This window comes from Aquarana catesbeiana, linkage group LG01 (assembly GCF_042186555.1).
Source record: "Aquarana catesbeiana isolate 2022-GZ linkage group LG01, ASM4218655v1, whole genome shotgun sequence".
NCBI lineage: Eukaryota > Metazoa > Chordata > Amphibia > Anura > Ranidae > Aquarana > Aquarana catesbeiana.
In genome coordinates this window covers 832,959,819-832,979,317 of record NC_133324.1, presented here as the reverse complement: position 1 = coordinate 832,979,317, position 19,499 = coordinate 832,959,819, and the positions used below count along the sequence as shown (strand labels likewise).

The 19,499-nt window shown below is 36.1% G+C and overlaps 1 protein-coding gene across 7 annotated transcripts in view; it reads right to left on the bottom strand.

The window, feature by feature from the left end:
• Positions 1-268: 268 nt before the first annotated feature.
• ATP8A1 (ATPase phospholipid transporting 8A1) overlaps positions 269-19,499 on the bottom strand; it is a 339,326-nt gene continuing 320,095 nt past the window's right edge. For all 7 annotated transcript variants that reach the window (XM_073608500.1, XM_073608506.1, XM_073608505.1 and 4 more), the window contains 4 exons: positions 17,926-18,014; positions 17,594-17,686; positions 13,699-13,790; positions 269-7,054 (listed from right to left, as the gene is read on the bottom strand). In XM_073608500.1, coding sequence (XP_073464601.1) covers positions 6,957-7,054; positions 13,699-13,790; positions 17,594-17,686; positions 17,926-18,014 — 372 coding nt within the window. In that variant the 3' untranslated portion in view covers positions 269-6,956. The remainder of the gene's footprint in view (positions 7,055-13,698; positions 13,791-17,593; positions 17,687-17,925; positions 18,015-19,499) is intronic.

The following is a 19,499-nucleotide window of genomic DNA, read 5'->3' as shown; positions in this document are numbered from 1 at the left end:
GTGCTGGGAGCGCTCTGTGCTGCACGCTCCCATAACAAAGACAGATATGCATATATGCGGCCCCAAGGAAAAAAACACCGTCCAGTGGGGCTGCATATATGCGTACTGCCGGCATGAAGGGGTTAAAAAAACTCTTTATATATGTCCTTCTTTTACAAACACATTTTACAGTGCATAAAAATGTATAAAATCATCAAGACACTTCTGATCCAAAAAGCAAGAACAAAGGGGAACTGCACAATTTTTTTATACATTAAAAAGACCATAATTAAAGTTTAAATTATAACTTTTAATAACCTGAAACAACTGAGACATAACATTGAAGATACAGTGTTAATCATGCACATTCAAAAAATAAAAGACAAACACTGCAATAAAAATAAATTACAGAGGATAGAACACAAAATCCAGTGCCAAGATCTTCAAATCTTTCTTTACTTGCTTAATAGGACTGAAAACATGAGAATAACTATACATTAGCAACAAAACATACAGAACAAAAAAACAAAAAAAACAAAAAACTGAGGTATGAATAACACAAACACCTAGAAACAACTTCATTCATGCAGCACCACAGTTCACAATTACAGCAGCAATGAGTCAATGGCTGGAGCATATTCTATCACATCCCTTTTCATTGATGCCACACTATTAAAAAACAAAACAAACAAAACACACACACACAAAAAAAAAAAAAACACATTTTGAAACATTCAATTAAAACATGTGTTCTATTATGGCTTCTAGAGTGAAAAATAAAAATCTGCAGCAAACAATTAAAAAATCTGTACCTAATATTCACATAAAAAGGGCAAAGAATGTTTACAAAGTAGGCCAAAAAGATATTAAGAAAAGATGGCGAATGATACTCTTCTGGTGTAAAAATTAAGAAAAAAAAAAAAGAAGACAGACAATCTCGTATTTCTCAAATGCATACAGTAGTAAAGCTCAGTGCAAGCTTCCAAATCAACTAAAAAACAGTAATAGGGATCACATTAGTCAAATATAATCATAAACCATCATACTTAAAAAATATTAACTCATGCAGAGTAGTAGTACACTCAACACAATCACAAGAGTTTTCAGTAAGCCACAGAAGATAAATTAACCTAGAGGACAAGTGAAGTTCTACTCGGAAAGTCGCACACAAGCTGGACATGGAGGAATGGGGGTTGAACAACGTAAAATCAATCCAGTCATAGGTGGTATTTACTTATTTAAATGAGAATCAAGTCTGCAAATAAGCAACGTGGCTTTTTCTGACACAAATACATTACATCAATATTCATTAGTATGTTCATATTTACCTTCAAACCATATAAAATGTAAAAAAAAAAAAAAAAAAAAAACTAAAAAAAAATATGTTGAAGGATCTAGGTGTAATTAAAGAAATAATATCCACAAATAAACTGGATTTACGAAAGGCATTTAATAGCTGAATAATTAAAATACCCAAGCTGGTGTAAATTATTTAAATAAAATTTAGTAGACGAACTCCAATTTCAAATATATATTGATGAGACATATTTAATTGGCACCAGCAGAATTATAATAGGTACTACTTAGATCTTAGGAAATACAAACACATTTCAATAATCATATAAATGTGTAATGCTTTTTTTTTTTTTTTTTTTTTAAACCATTTAAAGCTATTTACTAAAACTATAAAATTTAAATGTATCTTGTATTTTTTTTTCCCCCTTATAGAAGCAGAAGCATCGTCAAGTGATCTTTCTATAGACATAACGTCTCAGGCAAGCATATATATATATAAAAAATCTATAGATTTTCAAATAAATTTACTCAATATAATATCAAGTATTCCCATCGTATTTATAAATGTTTGGAAATATTCAAAGTCTCAGGAATTAAATAGGCGAAGAACTAAAGACTAGTTTATTTTTTGATGAACGCTTTAGTAGCTAACTTAGGAAATAAACGCAGTGTTAATGAAGGTTAAAAAGGAGAGGTATTACCATAATTACATGGCAATTCTTTTGTAAAGAATGACTGAGATTTTGACAATTCTCAGTTTAAATAAAACAGTGTTTTAAACTACAAAACAAATCATGATAACTAAAAATTATGATTTAAAATTCTGTTGGAGAAAAACAGGTAATTTCTGCAGAATGGAAACGCATACAATTTTCCAGAATATGCAGGCACTTTATCTTAAATATAATCCATTGTATTTAATCTGGGTTTTTGGTGAGAAAAGGATCACTTGGACTAACTGCATACAACTAAATTGATTATTAAATGCACACTCCAAATTATTCAACGTTTCAATATTCCCTCAAGCTAATCAACAGTTGCGCCAATAACTGGCTGTGAATAAATATTTTACGAACTAATGTGTGAACTTTAAGGAAGCAATTTGGGTTAGCAATATTAAGGGAATCGGGAAGTGCGCAGGATAATTTGATATGGACTTGTACAGAACGCGTGTTAGGAGGTCATGACACAACAAAATTCAGTTTTCTCATCAACAAGCGCTCAGAGCAGCAAAAGAGATGGTACTGCCAAAAACCAAAGTTAAAATCACCACAATCTTCAGTAAAAAGAATTATTTTAGTGGTGGATGTTGATAGGCTAAAATAAATTTAAAAAAAATTTTCTTGAAGATTTCGGTGTTTTTCACTTGTTAAAAGTTTGTACAGATTGCAGATACAACAGTGTGGGAGTTTACAAATGTGTAACAATACTTGATTTTTGGTCAGGTGCTACTTCAAAAGATGCATACAGACCAAAACAATAGAGAGGTGGGGTCTGCACAGTAGAAGAGGGGGTTGTGGGCATTATGTCTGGAAAAAGAAAATGTCAGTGGAGCGGTAGCTGGTTCAGTAGATGGCTGAAATATGAAGCCAGACATGTGTCCTGGGCACTTTCATTATACAGTGCATAGCCACATTTCTGTTATCAACAAATGCCTCCTATGTCATCTTCTACTGCACTTGCTAAGCTGCAATGCTTTTTTTAAAAAAAAGATTTGTACAATCCACCTCTCAAGGGTGTCTAGGTATCAGCAATCATGTGGAAACTTAGAACAAGGAAGGCTGGTGGTGTCAAGACTGAGAGATACCGAAAACAAAGTGGTAGGAGGAGTTTTAAATTTAAACCTGTTGCGTGTAAAAAAAAAAAAAAAAAAAAAAAAATGATTAGGCTCGTAGAGTTGCCTGCATATACCAGATGACTTCATCTCAGGCACCCCTAATACCACAAAGTCCACAACACAAAGCATGCCCCGCCAACAAGGCCAACCAGGTGCACTATCCCCTCCAGGTGCTCGCCCTGGCTCCGTAACTGGATTGCGTAGAAGAAAGTGGCACAGGAACGAGAAGTTTGCTTGACAGGAATCTTTGTCGCATGTCAGACATGATAGAGGACCAAAGTTAAGGTTTCACATGGATACACTGTTGTGAACAAGCACGGTAGATCTGTGTGAAACGTTAACTTTGGTCCTGTATCATCTGTCTGGCATGCGACAATAAAGAACCCTGTCAAGCAAACTTCTCGTTCCAGTGTGCGGCCACTTTCTTCTACACAACCCCTAATACCACACTACTCTAATGAAAATGTCAACACTTGCTACTCTTAGGCCAGCCCACTTCCTCCTATGCTGATGGACATCCTGTTACTTTCCAGCAGAAAATTGTGATAGTGGAAGGGTAGTCACTGTACATTAAAAGAGGTATCAAAATTTTCACGAGTGTTGTAGGATTAGGGAATTGATGGGCATGGAAGCAGCCATCTCAAGGTATGCAATGGCATTTCTAGGTTCCTGGTAGCTACTGCCCTAAAAGTTTATTAGGGTTTTATAGGCAACAAATATACTTTTATTTTGGTTTTGCAGGTCTGAGCTTAGCAGCTATGTATATCAATATTGAATGTATTAGAAAACATTTTATTAAGCAAATCATTTTAGTTTTGAGTATACTATTATCCTGAATAAAAGATGAACTTCACTTTTCCAATCAATATTATTTGTAAAACTCATAGTTACATAGTAGACGAGGTTGAAAAAAGAAACAAGTCCATCCTATGTGTGTGATTATATGTCAGTATTACATTGTATATCCCTGTTAGCATTAGTAAATAGATAGTAAAGTATATCATATTTACTTGTTTTAAACTTTTTTCTGTTTACATTTCTTCAGTTAAGGCTCGTACACGCTATAAGAAAATTGGGCGAACATTTTCATCCAAAGAATTATTGTATGATTTTTTTGTAGTGTGTACACAACTTACAACAGCAGATTCCAAATTTTCTTACAAAAATTCCAGAAGAAACAAACACCAAAATTCTTCTCGTATGGGAACAGAACAAACGATTTTCCCTTAATATGTACCGTATTTGTACAATTTTCATACAAGAAAAATCAGAAAAGACTGCACATGATCAGAAACAAACAACAAAAAAAAACCCTTTGACGTACGAGAATTTTCGTACAAAATTTCTTTCATCAGGTCCGATTTTCTGTGAAACAAGGAAAATCGGACATTCGTTCGCCTGATTTTCTTATAGTGTGTACCCAACTTTACTTCCTGGTTACTTGTCTAGGCATATGATGTCATACATCCCAGGAATATTCAGGGGGAGGAGGGGTTTTCTCAGCTAAGTACACTCTCCTGCATGCATGCGTTAAGGGAAGGAAGTAAATACTACATGAATCATTTGCCCTTGCTCAAGATGGCCACGGCCAGATATGCTAGAGGTGTATTTTTGCAGAGTGATTTCTCAACAAAATAAAGCAGAGTTATGGATGGATGGGGGAGAGTTAGCGTTGAATACTAAAAATGAATAAAATCATGTTTTTGGTTTCTGGTGCTCAGATGCAGTGAAGATCCGCTTTAAATATACCTGTACAAACTGTGCAGGTTGTTATTGTACATACATGTGGTCATGTTGGCTATGAACTAACCAGCAAAAAAAAAGAGTCAGTCCATAGAAGATTAAATCAGAGAGCTAGGGGACTATGGCAAGCAATTCTAACAACCAGCTCTGCTGGTGAAAGTGTACCTGTGAAAAATGCCTGAACAATTGATTTTCCCATGGATGATACAGTTAGAAGCAGTAATATCAAGAGCAAGCCTGAAGCTGCTAAAGGCACATCACACATGGGAGGGGAGGAGAAAGAAGAAACAAAAGCAAACGACAGGAAGCAAGGAACCTCAAATGACACAAGCATGATGCAAGGCAAGCAAAGTGGCTGCTAGTTACTCCATTGAATGCAGCTATACATGGAGAGTATGGAAAGTGGAGGGAGAGCAAAGTCTAAAACATAGGAAGCAAAATGTATTGACCCCACAAAGTTTATAGATGCTCCCAGTCAGAGGGGAGATGTTCAGCATCATCTGCCTGGCCAATGACAGCCCTAAACACAGTGCAGCGGGTGGAGCATAGAAAAAAATGAATGTACCATTTGTTGTGCACATATAGGCAGTCTAGTGAGACTAAATTATTTCTTGAAGTCAATAAGTACACCAATTTTTGGAGAAAAATACTACCTACTAACAGGCTCATTTAAGATTACACTACATTGCATGTGCCTTTTGAAGACAACATATTGGCTAAATTTGTGGACAGGAAACTATAAAGCTCCGACCAAGAATGTGTGATTTTCCTGTGGGCAGAAGTCACACAACGCCACACTTTATCAAATATCTATTATCCATGGGTGGACAAAGTGACATTGCTTTCTCCCATACAGGAAAACAGGGCAGGATTGGCTTGTGTAGGGTGACCGAACTACAAATACTATACCATTCCTGTTGCTCCACCTCCAATCCTCACCTCCTTACAAGCAATATAACCTTCAATGTGAACGATCTATGGTGGCCCAGGAAATTATATCAACTTGTTCTTAAAGGATTTTTTCTTCATGTAAACTTTTCCTCAAGATAATAGTGCAAAGAAGAAAGTAGGGATATTTTAGATCTTGACTAATACATATTCATTTGTACAGAAATGTACAAAATCTCTGTAAGCAGTAAGGTTTTGCTTTTTTAATTATTTGATGAGCTATTGTATGTATCAACTCAATAAAGTTTCACTGACAAATATAAAAATCTTGACTCAGTTTGCTAACCACTATGAGCAGAACACAAAACAAGTCTTCAATTTACACAATTAGATGATCAAGTGCAGTTGAATGAACTAGAAAGTGACACACAATTTCTCCTATTTTAAGACATCAAGGAAGTCAACAATTGTAACTAAATAAAATCAGGAAAAAAATAAAAACAGAAATGCATCAACGCTTGCATCTTTAAACACAGAAGCAAGCAGGAGGGCAGCAAATGTTTTACTCCACAAGATAAACAGAACAGCATGAATAAGGCTGAAGGTGTAAAATGTCACAGATAATAAAAACAAGTGCCCTTCCAGCAAATGAACGGAGCCCTCAAACTCTGGTTCCACATTTTCCTTCTCAGTTTTGAATAATACATGTATTACTGCTCTTTAGGTCTTGAAAGACTCTAGCAGTCAATAAAAACTCATCGACTTCTTTGGCAAACGTATTTATTAAAATAGTTTGACACGTAACCCTCCAGAACGACGTAAACAGCGGTCATGTAGCTTAGCGCACCTTATGGATTTATGTTGTTGAACTCTAGTTGGATTTCCCAGCTGGCACATCAGTCCTGCAGAATGATGCTCTTTGATGGTGAGGATGTAGTAAACTTGCTGGTTACTAAGGCAGCAAGAGATCCTTCTTTACAAATCAATAATACTGAAACACCTTTCTGGCTAATCCAAGGCTTATCGCAAGTATTAGTCTTTATACCTAAACTAATTTTTATGGTTGCTTGAATATCAACAACTTGTTCTACGTTGATTTTTTTTTTTTGTCGTTTTATTGTGAGACAGTTTTCACCACAGATCTTTTGGAACCTAAATAGTAACTGATTTTTCACGGACGTATTTCACGAGCCTTCTCCAGTGCACAGATGTTTCACCATTCCTCTGGCTTCTGTTTTGTGGTGTCATATGCCCTTATCACTTCAGACTGTGAAACAATACCATTTTCATCTTGGGAGAAAGCATAACCATCTGTGGAACAAAAAAATTAAGGAAAAATAACTATCAGCACATTTATTAAAATTGGCCATTTGTGTACCAGAGATAAATCAGCAAGGGTGATAACACATTTAAACCCATCTGAACACATTTAAAATTCCTGTTTTTTGGCCGTTTCTGAAGATGGTGGCAATGTCAGGCACAAACTACTTTTTCTCATAGAATGTGAGAACTTGGTAGGATTAGTGCAAATCCTCCTAGCCATTCCAGTCTTCAGGAACTTCCAATGGGAAATGTTTTTTTTATACGTCCAAGCAAAGACACAGGTGTATTATTTAGTGGCGTTGTATTTAAAACAGTTATTTCACTTTTTTTTTTTTTATTTCACATGAGCAAAATGGACTTGTTAATGGTCACAGATTACCTTCTTGGGAAAAGTAAAATGGGTTTAAAGAACTCCAGAGGTTAGTGCGTCTCAGAGTTGTTCCCTGGCGGTAGGTAGGCCAAGTCTAGATAACCATAACACTAAGAGATCATAGAAAAGAAGCATTGCTGTATAAATGTAGATGGTTAACCCCCTCTTTATTAGTCTACCCTGATTCTAAAACAAGTTAAAGTGGACCTTCAGTCATTTTTTCAACTTTCCATCTATTAAATCTTCTGCCCTTGTTGTTTTAACTTTGGATAGTAAGGCTTAATGTACACAGGACGTTTTAAAACCTCTCCTGAACGATATAACTTGACAGATAGTAACCGACGTTTAAAAATGTCCATTGTGCCACGTTTGCATGCCACGTTTAAAAGCATTTTTTACATTGAAAATAATCAAAAATGTTTCTCCATTAAAAACGCCTGTAAACGATACACAGCTAAACACGAGTTACCGCGTTTACAAGCAGTTAAAGGCATTTGGCATTTCAAATGCCTCTGAACATCCGTCCTGAGCGCATTTTTTCCAAAAAATGCTTCTAAATTCAACTGCCTAGAAATGACTATAAACGACCCTGTGTACATGTACTGATAAGATAACAGAGGAGAGTTCAGGGGCAGCTGAAAAAAAACTGCTCCTAAACATCCGTTTACCAGCAGAAGTGTACATGAAGCCTAAGGCCCCATGTACACGGGACGCTGACGCAAGGTCCTCTGAACGAATTTTTTTCGCCTTGAAACCGGCGTTTAAAACGCCCGTTTAGCCGCGTTTGCATGCCGCGTTTACATCTAGAAGTGTTTATTAAGATTACCTAATTTAAGACCCTCCCCAAGCTCAAAAAACATTGCAAGTTAACTATTTCAGCCATTTTGACCAGAGTGAGTAGCAGCAGCAGAGAGAGCAGTTGTCTACTTGTATTTGCCTCGATTTCTGTGCTTTTTTTTGCAATGGATCCCATTATGAGCAAAAGTGAGGAAATGCTCCTGACTTTGCTCTTGATGAGGCTAGAACGACGTAGAAAATTGCGTGTGAGGTCCAGAGTTCGTTGCTATTGGACCCATCCTTTGATTGCGCAGCAAATGTCGGCAGGATATTTTGTAAACGTGTACGTACAGCTGCGTACCTACCCGGACCTTCACACGCATGTCCATTGCCACATTTGACCTTCTACTTTAAAAAGTACAACCCAGTCTGACACGCATGGACACCAACATGAGGAAGTGTGTGTCACCAGGGGAACGTCTGTTGGTGACGATCAAAAATATGATGGAAAACAATGATAGAAAACAATGAAAACACTTAAAAAACACATTAAAAAAAATAAATGGTTTAATTGTGATGATTCATAGACCATATCTAGCCCTTGATGCAATTACTATTTAATTATTATAGATATTAAAAAATTGCCCAAAAAAATGTTATAGATTAGAAAAAATGTAATTAACGTTTAAATTTTCATTAAATAGACAAAATATTTTTTTTTTTAAAGTAATTGAAAAACAAAAATAATACCATATACAGCTGAAAAAAATATCCAATAAATATATTATTTATTTAATTAGTATAAATATTTTAAAAAATTGCCCAAAAAAATCTTATAAATTCTAAAAAAAATTGAATTAACGTTTAAATGTGCATAAAATAGACAAAATATTTTTTTTTTACAAAAAATAAAGGAAAAACAAAAATAATACATCTGTATGTATATATATATATATATATATATATATATATATATATATATATATATATATATATATATATATATATATACATACAGATGTATTATTTTTGTTTTTCCTTTATTTTTTGTAAAAAAAAAATATTTTGTCTATTTTATGCACATTTAAACGTTAATTCAATTTTTTTTAGAATTTATAAGATTTTTTTGGGCAATTTTTTAAAATATTTATACTAATTAAATAAATAATATATTTATTGGATATTTTTTTCAGCTGTATATGGTATTATTTTTGTTTTTCAATTACTTTAAAAAAAAAATATTTTGTCTATTTAATGAAAATTTAAACGTTAATTACATTTTTTCTAATCTATAACATTTTTTTGGGCAATTTTTTAATATCTATAATAATTAAATAGTAATTGCATCAAGGGCTAGATATGGTCTATGAATCATCACAATTAAACCATTTATTTTTTTTAATGTGTTTTTTAAGTGTTTTCATTGTTTTCTATCATTGTTTTCCATCATATTTTTGTCTTTTCAGGTCTAAAATATAGGGTACCTTTAAAAACGCTTATAAACGAAAAGACGGCTAAACACCGTTACCGCGTTTAGACGCGTTTGGAATCTGAAACGTGGAAATCTTCAATGTCTGAACCCCTTTTTTTTGCTTCCAAAGAAAACGTTGTTAAACGCAACTGCAAAAAAACGGCAATAAACAAGACTGTGTACATGGTCACATAGGATAACATTGAATGAGTTCAGGGGCAGTTGAAAAAAGCATCCAACTGCCTCTGAACGTACGTTTAACAGCGTCCCGTGTACATGGGACCTTATACAGCCCACTTCCTGTTTCTTGTCTGGTAAAAAGCCTAGGCTTATGACATCATACACAGCTCTCTCTCACTCTCGTGAAAGTTTGCCAGGAAGGGAGGGGGGGTGAGTCATAAGAGGGCCAATGAGAGCTGCAGGGCTGCAGAGCTGGAGGTGTGCCTCTGTAAATCCAGGAAGTGAACAGGCAGCAGCTTTAGCTGCCCACAGTTAAAATGGTTGCAGCCAGACTCAGTGGAGGGAGATTTCTGCAGCATATTTGGCAAGTACAGAATCACAGTACATATATATAATAATATGCAAAGTGGTTGGAGGGAAGCTTCAGAATGACAAAGATGTGTTTACTACAAATTATGTGAGCAGACTGCAGTTCCTCCTTAAGGAGTCACCAATGCAAGGGCACTCTACTCCAATTAAACATTCTACAAAATGCTTTAGCTCACACATAAACCAGTGTTTCTCAGTCTTTTTCCATTCAAGGTACTATGTATAATTATGCACAATTTCGAGGCACCCCTAGTAGTTTTACATATTGCTGCAACACCCACACACATAGGACACCCCAACATTAGAGATTATTTATTCTTTCAAAGCAAATACGTGTTTGCACACTGGTACTGATTAGTATTCCAACATTTGGCTTCCATCATTTTTTCTCCACCATGCAGCCAACGTGAGCCCAGTGCTGACAGAGGAGCAGGATATGTGGAGCAGGTGCCAGAGGTCGCCCTTATCAAATGATGTCAGCAGTTGTTAGGATTCTGGTGGCTAGCCCACATGGTGCCTGTAATGCTACACAATGAAAACGTATGGCTTTGTGTAACAAAGAGGCGAGCTTCATTCATCCACTGGCTTGTTTTGGGAAATTTTTAAGCATTGTGTCAAGGCACCACTGATGAACTCAGGAGGCACCCCGGGATGCCTAAACACACTGGTTAAAAAAAAGCTGCCCTATACCAAGGAGGAAAGATAAGTAGAAACATAAAAAACAACTGGGGCAAATTTTGGATTTATGGTATTTATGGCATAGGTGGATTTACTGGTGCACAGAAACATGGAAAGGGCAAGTTAGTAAATGACCCATGTATAGAACAGCATGAAATTTAAAGCAATCTTATCAAGTTTTAAGACAGAGAATCAAGGGCATCAATGCAAAGAAGAGTACACTACATTACCAAAAGTATTGGGACACCTGTCTTTATATACACGAACTTTAATCGTATCAATGTCTTTATGGATCATGCTTTGTGCACTGGTCCAAATCAATTGGTGGAGGGGGGGATTATGATATGGGGTGTTTGGGATGGAAGTTTAGAAGTTTTGGAAGCATGGAAGTTTGGGGTGGAGGAACTTGACTGGCCTGACCTCAACTCGATAGAACACCTTTGGGATAATTTGAAGTGAAGACTGTGAGCCAGGGCTTCTCGTCCACATCAGTGCCTGACCTCACAAATGCGCTTCTGGAAGAATGGTCAAAAATTCCAATAGACACACTCTTAAACCTTCTGGACAGCCTTCCCAGAAGAGTTGAAGCTGTTATAGCTGCAAGGGGTGGGCCAACTCAATATTGAACCCTACGGAATAAGACTGGGATGCCAATAAAGTTCATGTGCGTGTAAAGGCAGGCATCCCAATACGTTTGGTAATATAGTGTATTTATACTTACCCTTTCCATCCTGTTAATCTCAGCTATCATCATGAGCTACGCTTGCTGAAAATTTTTTTTTTAACTCCTTACACTTCTGTGAGTGTTGGAACTCTGATCTCCCCACCTTCATTCCGTGGCTCTTCCCTCTGGATTCTATGTCACTACAGGTCACAGCAGCGATGCAGGATCCAGAGGAAAGAAGCACAGCATGCAGAATATCACCAGGCATCTGACAATCCCAAAAGTGTGCCAGATGCTGAAGATGATTTGATGGGTGTCAGGGAGGTGCATCTATTAGCTTTTCTTTGCAAGGATATCTTTGATTATCTGTTTAACAAAATGTGATGGAGTCACTTTACAGCACTTTAAAAAACTTTAATCATAACTGTACAATAGCTCATTAAAGTGATTGTAAACGATCACCTTGTAAAACAACCCATTCAGTTTAAAAAAGAAATGAAAGGCAAAACATTTGTGTGTAGATTAAAAAAAAAACATTATAAATACCTTTTTTTTATAAGTGATCACATTCCCTCTGTTCTCAGCTGAATAAGAGCTGGGGGGAGGAGAGGCAACAGTACACTGAGCTTCCCAGTGAAAGGCTGTGCAGGGGAGGCGTGTCAGGACAAGTCTGATTATTGGAGGAGAGCAGGTTGAGATCCCAGCATAGCTAGAGAACTAACCATTGTGTGCTCTCCTGCTTAGTGCGGTCAGTTTTTAATAGAAAAGCAGAGGGACTGGCAGTAACATCCAGCATTTCACACAAAGGAAGCAATACAAAGAGAACAGGAAACTTTTTCATACAAGTACATGGTACAGCAGGCACATATCAGGAATATGAAATGTTGGGGTAAAAAACACTTTAAAGTGGATGTAAACCCTTGCATATACCCAGTGAAGTGAACAGCCTCAGTTGATATAGAGATTAAACAAATCTCCCTACAGAAGTTTTAGATGTATTTGTGCTGTCTTCAGCTTTCTATACTCTTTAGAAAGTGAACATTATGTTAGAATTTCTTCTTCCTGTTCCAGCAGTGGGAGTTTCATAGGCAGAGGAACGAAGATACCTGCATAGCTGTGAATAGACAAGCTCTCTCGCTAATTTATAGCACCCACTCACACAAATTTTCAGCTGGTTTTATCTCCTGTGTCGAGAGCTTGTCAGAAGTTATCATGCTGATAACAGAGCAATGGAGCAGCAGAAAGACACAAGACTTAGGGCTTTGGAGAGAGATAAATAAATACTACAGGTATAGGTGCCCAGGTCAGATTACATGAATCGGGTTTACATCCACTTTAAGTGGGCTGCAGGCAGACAGATTAGCTGCTCACAACTACAGGCAAAGTGATCTGACCACCCTGACTTCCAATATTGCGATCTCCTATGATGTGGAAAATTAATGGCTGATATGTGTAGCGCAAATGTTGTTCCCATTTGATATAAAAAAAAGTTTGGTGATAACAGGTTCAGAACCTCAGGAGAGCATCCTTTTTGTAGCAGTGCTTGAATCAGTCACATTGCTTGCCAAATCAGGGCATGCGTGTCCACCCTTAGTCGAGATGTTCTAGGACAGTGATGGAGAACCTTGGCACCCCAGATGTTTGGAACTACATTTCCCATGATGCTCATGCGCTCTGCACAGAGTATCATGGGAAATGTAGTTCCAAAACAACTGTGGTGCCAAGGTTTGTAATTGTTCTATGATATTGTTACATTGCAGGTCTTGGCATACATTTTTGCTGTATTTGCCAACACAGTAAAATGCATAGACAAGAGAAAATGACCAGTTCACAATGCCTTTCGTTGCAGAGAGTTGAGAAAGTCCTGCTTTTGTTTGTATCTTGCCATTCAAATTAATGCTGTAAAGCGATGCGCAAACTGTTGGCGCTATATAAATCCTGTATAATAATAATAATAATAATTCAAACCAACTTAAAGTTCTTGTGTGAACAAAGCCTTAGTATAACAGACTGAATGTATAAGGGAATATGGCATTCTTTTACAGCAGATGTCATATGACAAAAATTGATATGAGTGTACACAGTTTTCTATATGTACTGTGTGGCAGTAATAAGGCACTTACGAAGCAGGTTCTGCTGAACAGATTCTGAACGATACATGTTGACTGTATTCTTCTTGAAAACATTCTTCAGAAGCTGTGCTCTCTCTGTTAAACTATGAATGTAACAAAAGATGTATATGGTTAAACCACAGTCTGTGACAGTGAAAAAAAAAACAAATTACCAGTCAGTTTTAGTTGGTTCTAAGTATAACCAGAATACTTTATACTGCTGTGACAGGGCCATATATATTTAGAGCTGATTAAAAAAAAAAAATGAAATGTACTTTTTGGCAACATGCACACAGAGATGCAAGTTAAACATGCAATGATGCTCAATGAAAATATCACTGCCCTGGCCTGCTTCAGTACCTTGATATGCGGGGCTCTAAAGACATCCTGATGTTTTTGGCAATATATTTTGATCTGCAGTAATTGATTTAAATCTATACACATCACTGCCATTGTTCCCACACAGAAATAATTTCCCCCTTCTTGCATAGAAGTGAGAACTGTATAATACATTTACAAACTCTCTACAGGGTGCAGAAGGTTGCACACATAATTATAGTTAACACAGTTGCACAATAATTACAATTCCTTTATCTATCCCATCTAATGCCGCGTACACACGATCGGAATTCTCGTTGGAAAAAGATATGATAACTTTTCCAACGGGATTCTGCTCAAGTTTGCCTTGCATACACACGGTCACGCAAAAGTTTGCTGAAATTACGACCGTCAAGAACGTAGTGACGTACGACACTACGACGAGCCGACAAAATTAAGTTCAATGCTTCTGAGCATGCGTCGAATTGTTCCTGAGCATGCGTAGAAATTTTGCGCGTCGGAAATTGCCACAGACGATCGCATTTTCGGATAGGAACTTTTACGGACCAAAAAATTGAGAGCAGGCTCTCAATCTTTTGCTGGCTGGAATTCAGCCAGCAAAAAAATGATGGAGCACACACATGGTCGCATTTTCCGATGAAAAACTCTCATTGGTCTTTTGCGGGCCGAAATTCCGATCGTGTGTATGTGGCATTACAGTACCTGTGCCAAAAAGCCGCCCCCCACATCACAAATCATCAGCAATCCCTACATAGCAGCTGTGAAAACTGTAAAAATCAGCTTTACCATCTTCCATCCCTTTACCCATTTGTTAAAATATTTATTATTTCCTACTGGCAAACATCAATCAATATAACAAGATACAGCCAAAGGAAAAACAATGGGGGTTATTTACTAAAGGCAAATCCACTTTGGAAGTAAAGTCGCTGTAGATCTGAGGGGGACATGCAAGGAAAATAAAAAACAGCATTTTAGCTTGCACATGATTGGATGATAAAATCAGCAGAGCTTCCCCTCAGATTTACAGCGACTGCACTTCCAAGTGCACTTTTAGTACAAAGTGGATTTGCCTTTCGTAAATAACCCCCAATGTATCCAGAAAGATTAAACAAAGACTGTAATTCAGACTTTTGAGGGTAAAGTTTACCTTTAAAACAGTTTTCACTGCTGCCATATTAAGACTGCCAAAGAGCTGTGATATGAGAAAGGCAGCAATAACCAGAGTACAACATCCTCTGTTGCAGATATTCTTAACATGGAAAAGCAGTCACGTTAAACTACAATTCACCTAAAGCTACCCAAATGTCTCCTTGCATACTATTCCTGGTTGTTTTTATTGCTGGAACCCACCATTGTGCTGCAACTTGCCCAGCAGTGTAAAGAGGTAAACAATTGGATTTATTTTTGCTCATCGCAGTTGCATGGAGATTTTCCAACATGTTGGCAGGCATTTGTAAGGGATAGCTAGCTCAGGGTCAGAAGTGTCTGACCCCCTAGGACGATCACTAGTGCACCAACGTGCAATATCTTATTAGCCAGGACTGGGGTGTTAATGGCCAGGCTCAGTCAAAGTCTATAGATGTGATACAAAGGGGTTGATTTACTAAAATTGGAGTGTGCAGAATCTGGTGCAGCTGTGCATGGTAGCCAATCAGCTTCTAACTTCACCTTGTTCAGTGAGGCTTTGACAAATAAAAACCTAGAAAACACTTGGTTTCTATGCAGAGGTGCACAAGATTTTGCACACTCCAGTTTTACTAAATCAATACCAAAGTCTGTTGGTTGTGGTATCTAGAAGGTGGGAGAATAATCAAAATATAACTTTGTTACTACCACAGTTAACAACTGCAGGTGTGAAGGTGTTTTTAAATACACAAAGTAACAGTGCATATGGAAGACTAATGGTTTACTAGAAAAAAGGGTTAATACATTTCTTTAGTAATCTATAACTACTTGCCGACCAGCCGCTGCAGTTCTACTGCAGCAACATGGCTCGGCTGCGCACATTTTTACAGTAATCAATGCATTTTTATAGCACTAATCGCTGTAAAAATGCCAATGGTCCCAAAAATGTGTCAAAATTGTCCAACGTGTCCGCCATAATGTTGCAGTCCCGATAAAAATCGCAGATCGCCGCCATTACTAGTGAAAAAAAAAAATTAATAATAAAAATGCCATAAAACTATCCCCTATTTTGTAGATGCTATAACTTTTGCGCAAACCAATCAATATACGCTTAGTGCGTTTTTTTTTACCAAAAATATGTAGAAGAAAACATATCGGCCTAAACTGAGGAAAACAATATTTTTTTTTATATATTTTGGGAGGATATTTATTATAGCAAAAAGTAAAAAATAATGCATTTTTTTCAAAATTGCCGCTCTTTCTTTGTTTATAGCGCAAAAAATAAAAACCACAGAGGTGATCAAATACCACCAAAAGAAAGCTCTATTTGTGGGGAAAAAAGGACGTCAATTTTGTTTGGAAGCCACGTCACACGACCGCGCAATTGTCAGTTAAAGCGACGCAGTGCCGAATCGCAAAAAGTACTCTGGTCTTTGGCCAGCCAAATGGTTCAGGGCTTAAGTGGTTATTGTTCTAGGTAAACCAATACACCCTGTATTTGTTTTTTTTTTAAAGTTATCTTTATTAAAATTTTAAGGTGAGAACAAAACAATACAGAGCCTATTGGGCATACCCAGGCTCGTTCATTGCAACTACAAACTAGATAAAAAAAAAAAAAAAAAAAAAAAAAAAAACACACATAACTACCTAAACCACTGTACGCTCTACCACCTGTGTAGAATATTCAAAGCAATTCTCCAATTCCACATATATCCTACAAAGCTTACTTTAGTTCCTTGTGAAATAAAGTGTACATTATAGATACATAATTGCATTCCCCCTCCCCCTGACCGAGCATTCCAGGGGTGTTATGAGATCGGAGATGCCACTTGGGTCATTCACGGTACTTAGTACACCCTGTATTTGTTACCATTATACACATCTGTCATGTACTTGTATCTCTTATAACAGGATTCTGCATTTTGTGTTAAAATAAATATGACCCCTAATTCAGAATAATGGTCTTCCAAAACACAACTAATATGTTTTTAATAATGTATTATTTTAAAATCCACATTTTATGTTTCTTTAAAATTTCCTATTTTAAAGCCCTGAGTTGACATCTTTGTTAGATTTACAAATCATTTCTGACCATTTGGAGCAACAGAAAATTAAAAAAGAACACAACTCACAAATACTGTGTTTTTTTTTTTTAAGGATTACCAAGACAATAATGTAAATATTCAGATGTTTGCATTCTATTTTTCTGCTATAAAAAACATTCAACTCATTTGTTATTAATAAAATATGAATAGGCAAGGAAAAAAAAAAGCAAATTCCAAGGCTCCTTATCTTTGACTTGGAATGATAATTATTGTTGCATATAGTTTTTTAGCAAAAACTAAGATTGTAATGTTATAAAAATAACTACTGTCAATCGGTTCTCGCCTGTTTATTAGCAACTGCGTGAAATAATGTAGACGAAGCAACAATGACATCTTACCTCTTGCCATGAACAACAGCCCCAGGATCTTGTGATTTAGCCTCAAGTTCCTGAACTTCGTCAACCAAGTTCTTAAAACAAGTTCTCTTGATTCTTAATTAAAAAGAGGAAAAAAATAAAACATAAAATAAAAAAAATTGTGTATATGAACAGGAATACACTTGTGACTTTATTTATCCATTCTAGCCATCTATTATACTGTGCGTATATCTTGTATGTAGTTACACTATCAATAAAGGCAACTTATTAGCTAACTAGCATAACGTGTTACCTGAATATATCCAAATTTACTCATTAGGAACAGGATTTTAAAGAAAAGTTAAAATACTTACGTTTTATAAAACACATCCAACAGCAGTGATGTTACAGGAATGAGGAAGAGGCCCATCCAGAAAAGACCAGAACTGAACATCATATCTGCCTACAAGAAACACAAGTAATATTATGCACATTTTCTGCCTGGCTGCAAAGTTTGCAAACAACTTTGATTATGACAATCAATATAAATGAAGCACAGATTAAAGGATTGATTTTCTAAATACATCAAAATTAAAATGATGTTGAATAACATTGGTTTTCTTCTCCACAATTATATCAAATCCAGAAAAGTGCAGACGATATTCATTTTTAAATGTTTAATATTTATCTTGATACTACAGAGAATGTATTTATACAAGAACATTCAGAACAGATGAAATATAGCTGTTCTGCACTTAATAAAACCACATCTGCCATGTCTTGGTAATTAGGAGATTAAAGAAGCATACGATTTTCTTGGATGGGTGAGATCATTCCCATGTTTCTAGGGCTCTAAGACTTCAATCCTCCTAATAAGATTTTTTTTTTTTTTTAAAGATCTGCTGTGATTAAGTCATGAAATACACAGATCAGGATCTATTCCCAGTTCTCCATTTTCTATGTCTTGGACAAAACAATGTATTATTTACTAAAGGCTGGCAAATCACACTCACTGCATAAATGCAACTGCCAATTTACTTTATTAAAATCTAAAATGGACATAAATACTGATACTTTCTTTTTCCACAAACATTTTTATGAAGCTGATAAAATGGTCTAGTCCACTTAATTCAAATATGATATAGATAAAACATAGTGGCACCTAAAGGACAATTTGAAAAGCATAAAAAATAAAAGTAAAAAAAAAAAAATAAAAAAAAAAAAACAACAACAATTAAAACAAAACTTCATCTTAACATAAAGAAGATGAAAAACTCAGAAACTACGAAAACAAAAAGCAGAGTTCAGCATGAAACGTGTTAGTGATTCCTGTGTTTATAAAAGTTTGCTAATTAAAGATTTTCAGCAAACCAGAGTGTGAACATCCTTTAAGATTTATATGTGACTTGGTTATGAACAAGTAAAATTAACACCATGGTAGATGCACTGGGGCAGAAAAACCTCAAGTAGGAATCTATGCGATTTCAAATACTTTTCAGGCACAGTGAAGTTAAAGGCCATCTCCAGCAGATGTAAAAGGCAAGCCTTAAGAGTCAAAACTAGCGCTCTGTGTAAAGTAGTGTTAGTGGTTAAAAGCAAATTCTGTAAACTTAGGATGGTTATAAACAACAAAAGGCCGCACAGCATAAGTGAGCATGGCTTCCAATAATCAGGTTGTGCAACGGTTAACAAGTCAATGGTACGCATTTTCATTAAATTAAACTGCTTGCTATTGAGTTCTGGGCTTATAAAAAAAAAAAAAAAAAAAAATCTTCAAACAATTGCTGATCATTCCCTAAAGTTAAAACATTTCACTGCATGTGCAGCTGAATCATGTAGAAAGATCCTCCAAAGTCCTGACAGCATGATTTACGGGAGGATGGGTAGAACTGTCAGTTTATTGGAACCCTCTCCCATTAATAGAACAGGGAAATAAGACGTCTGTCCA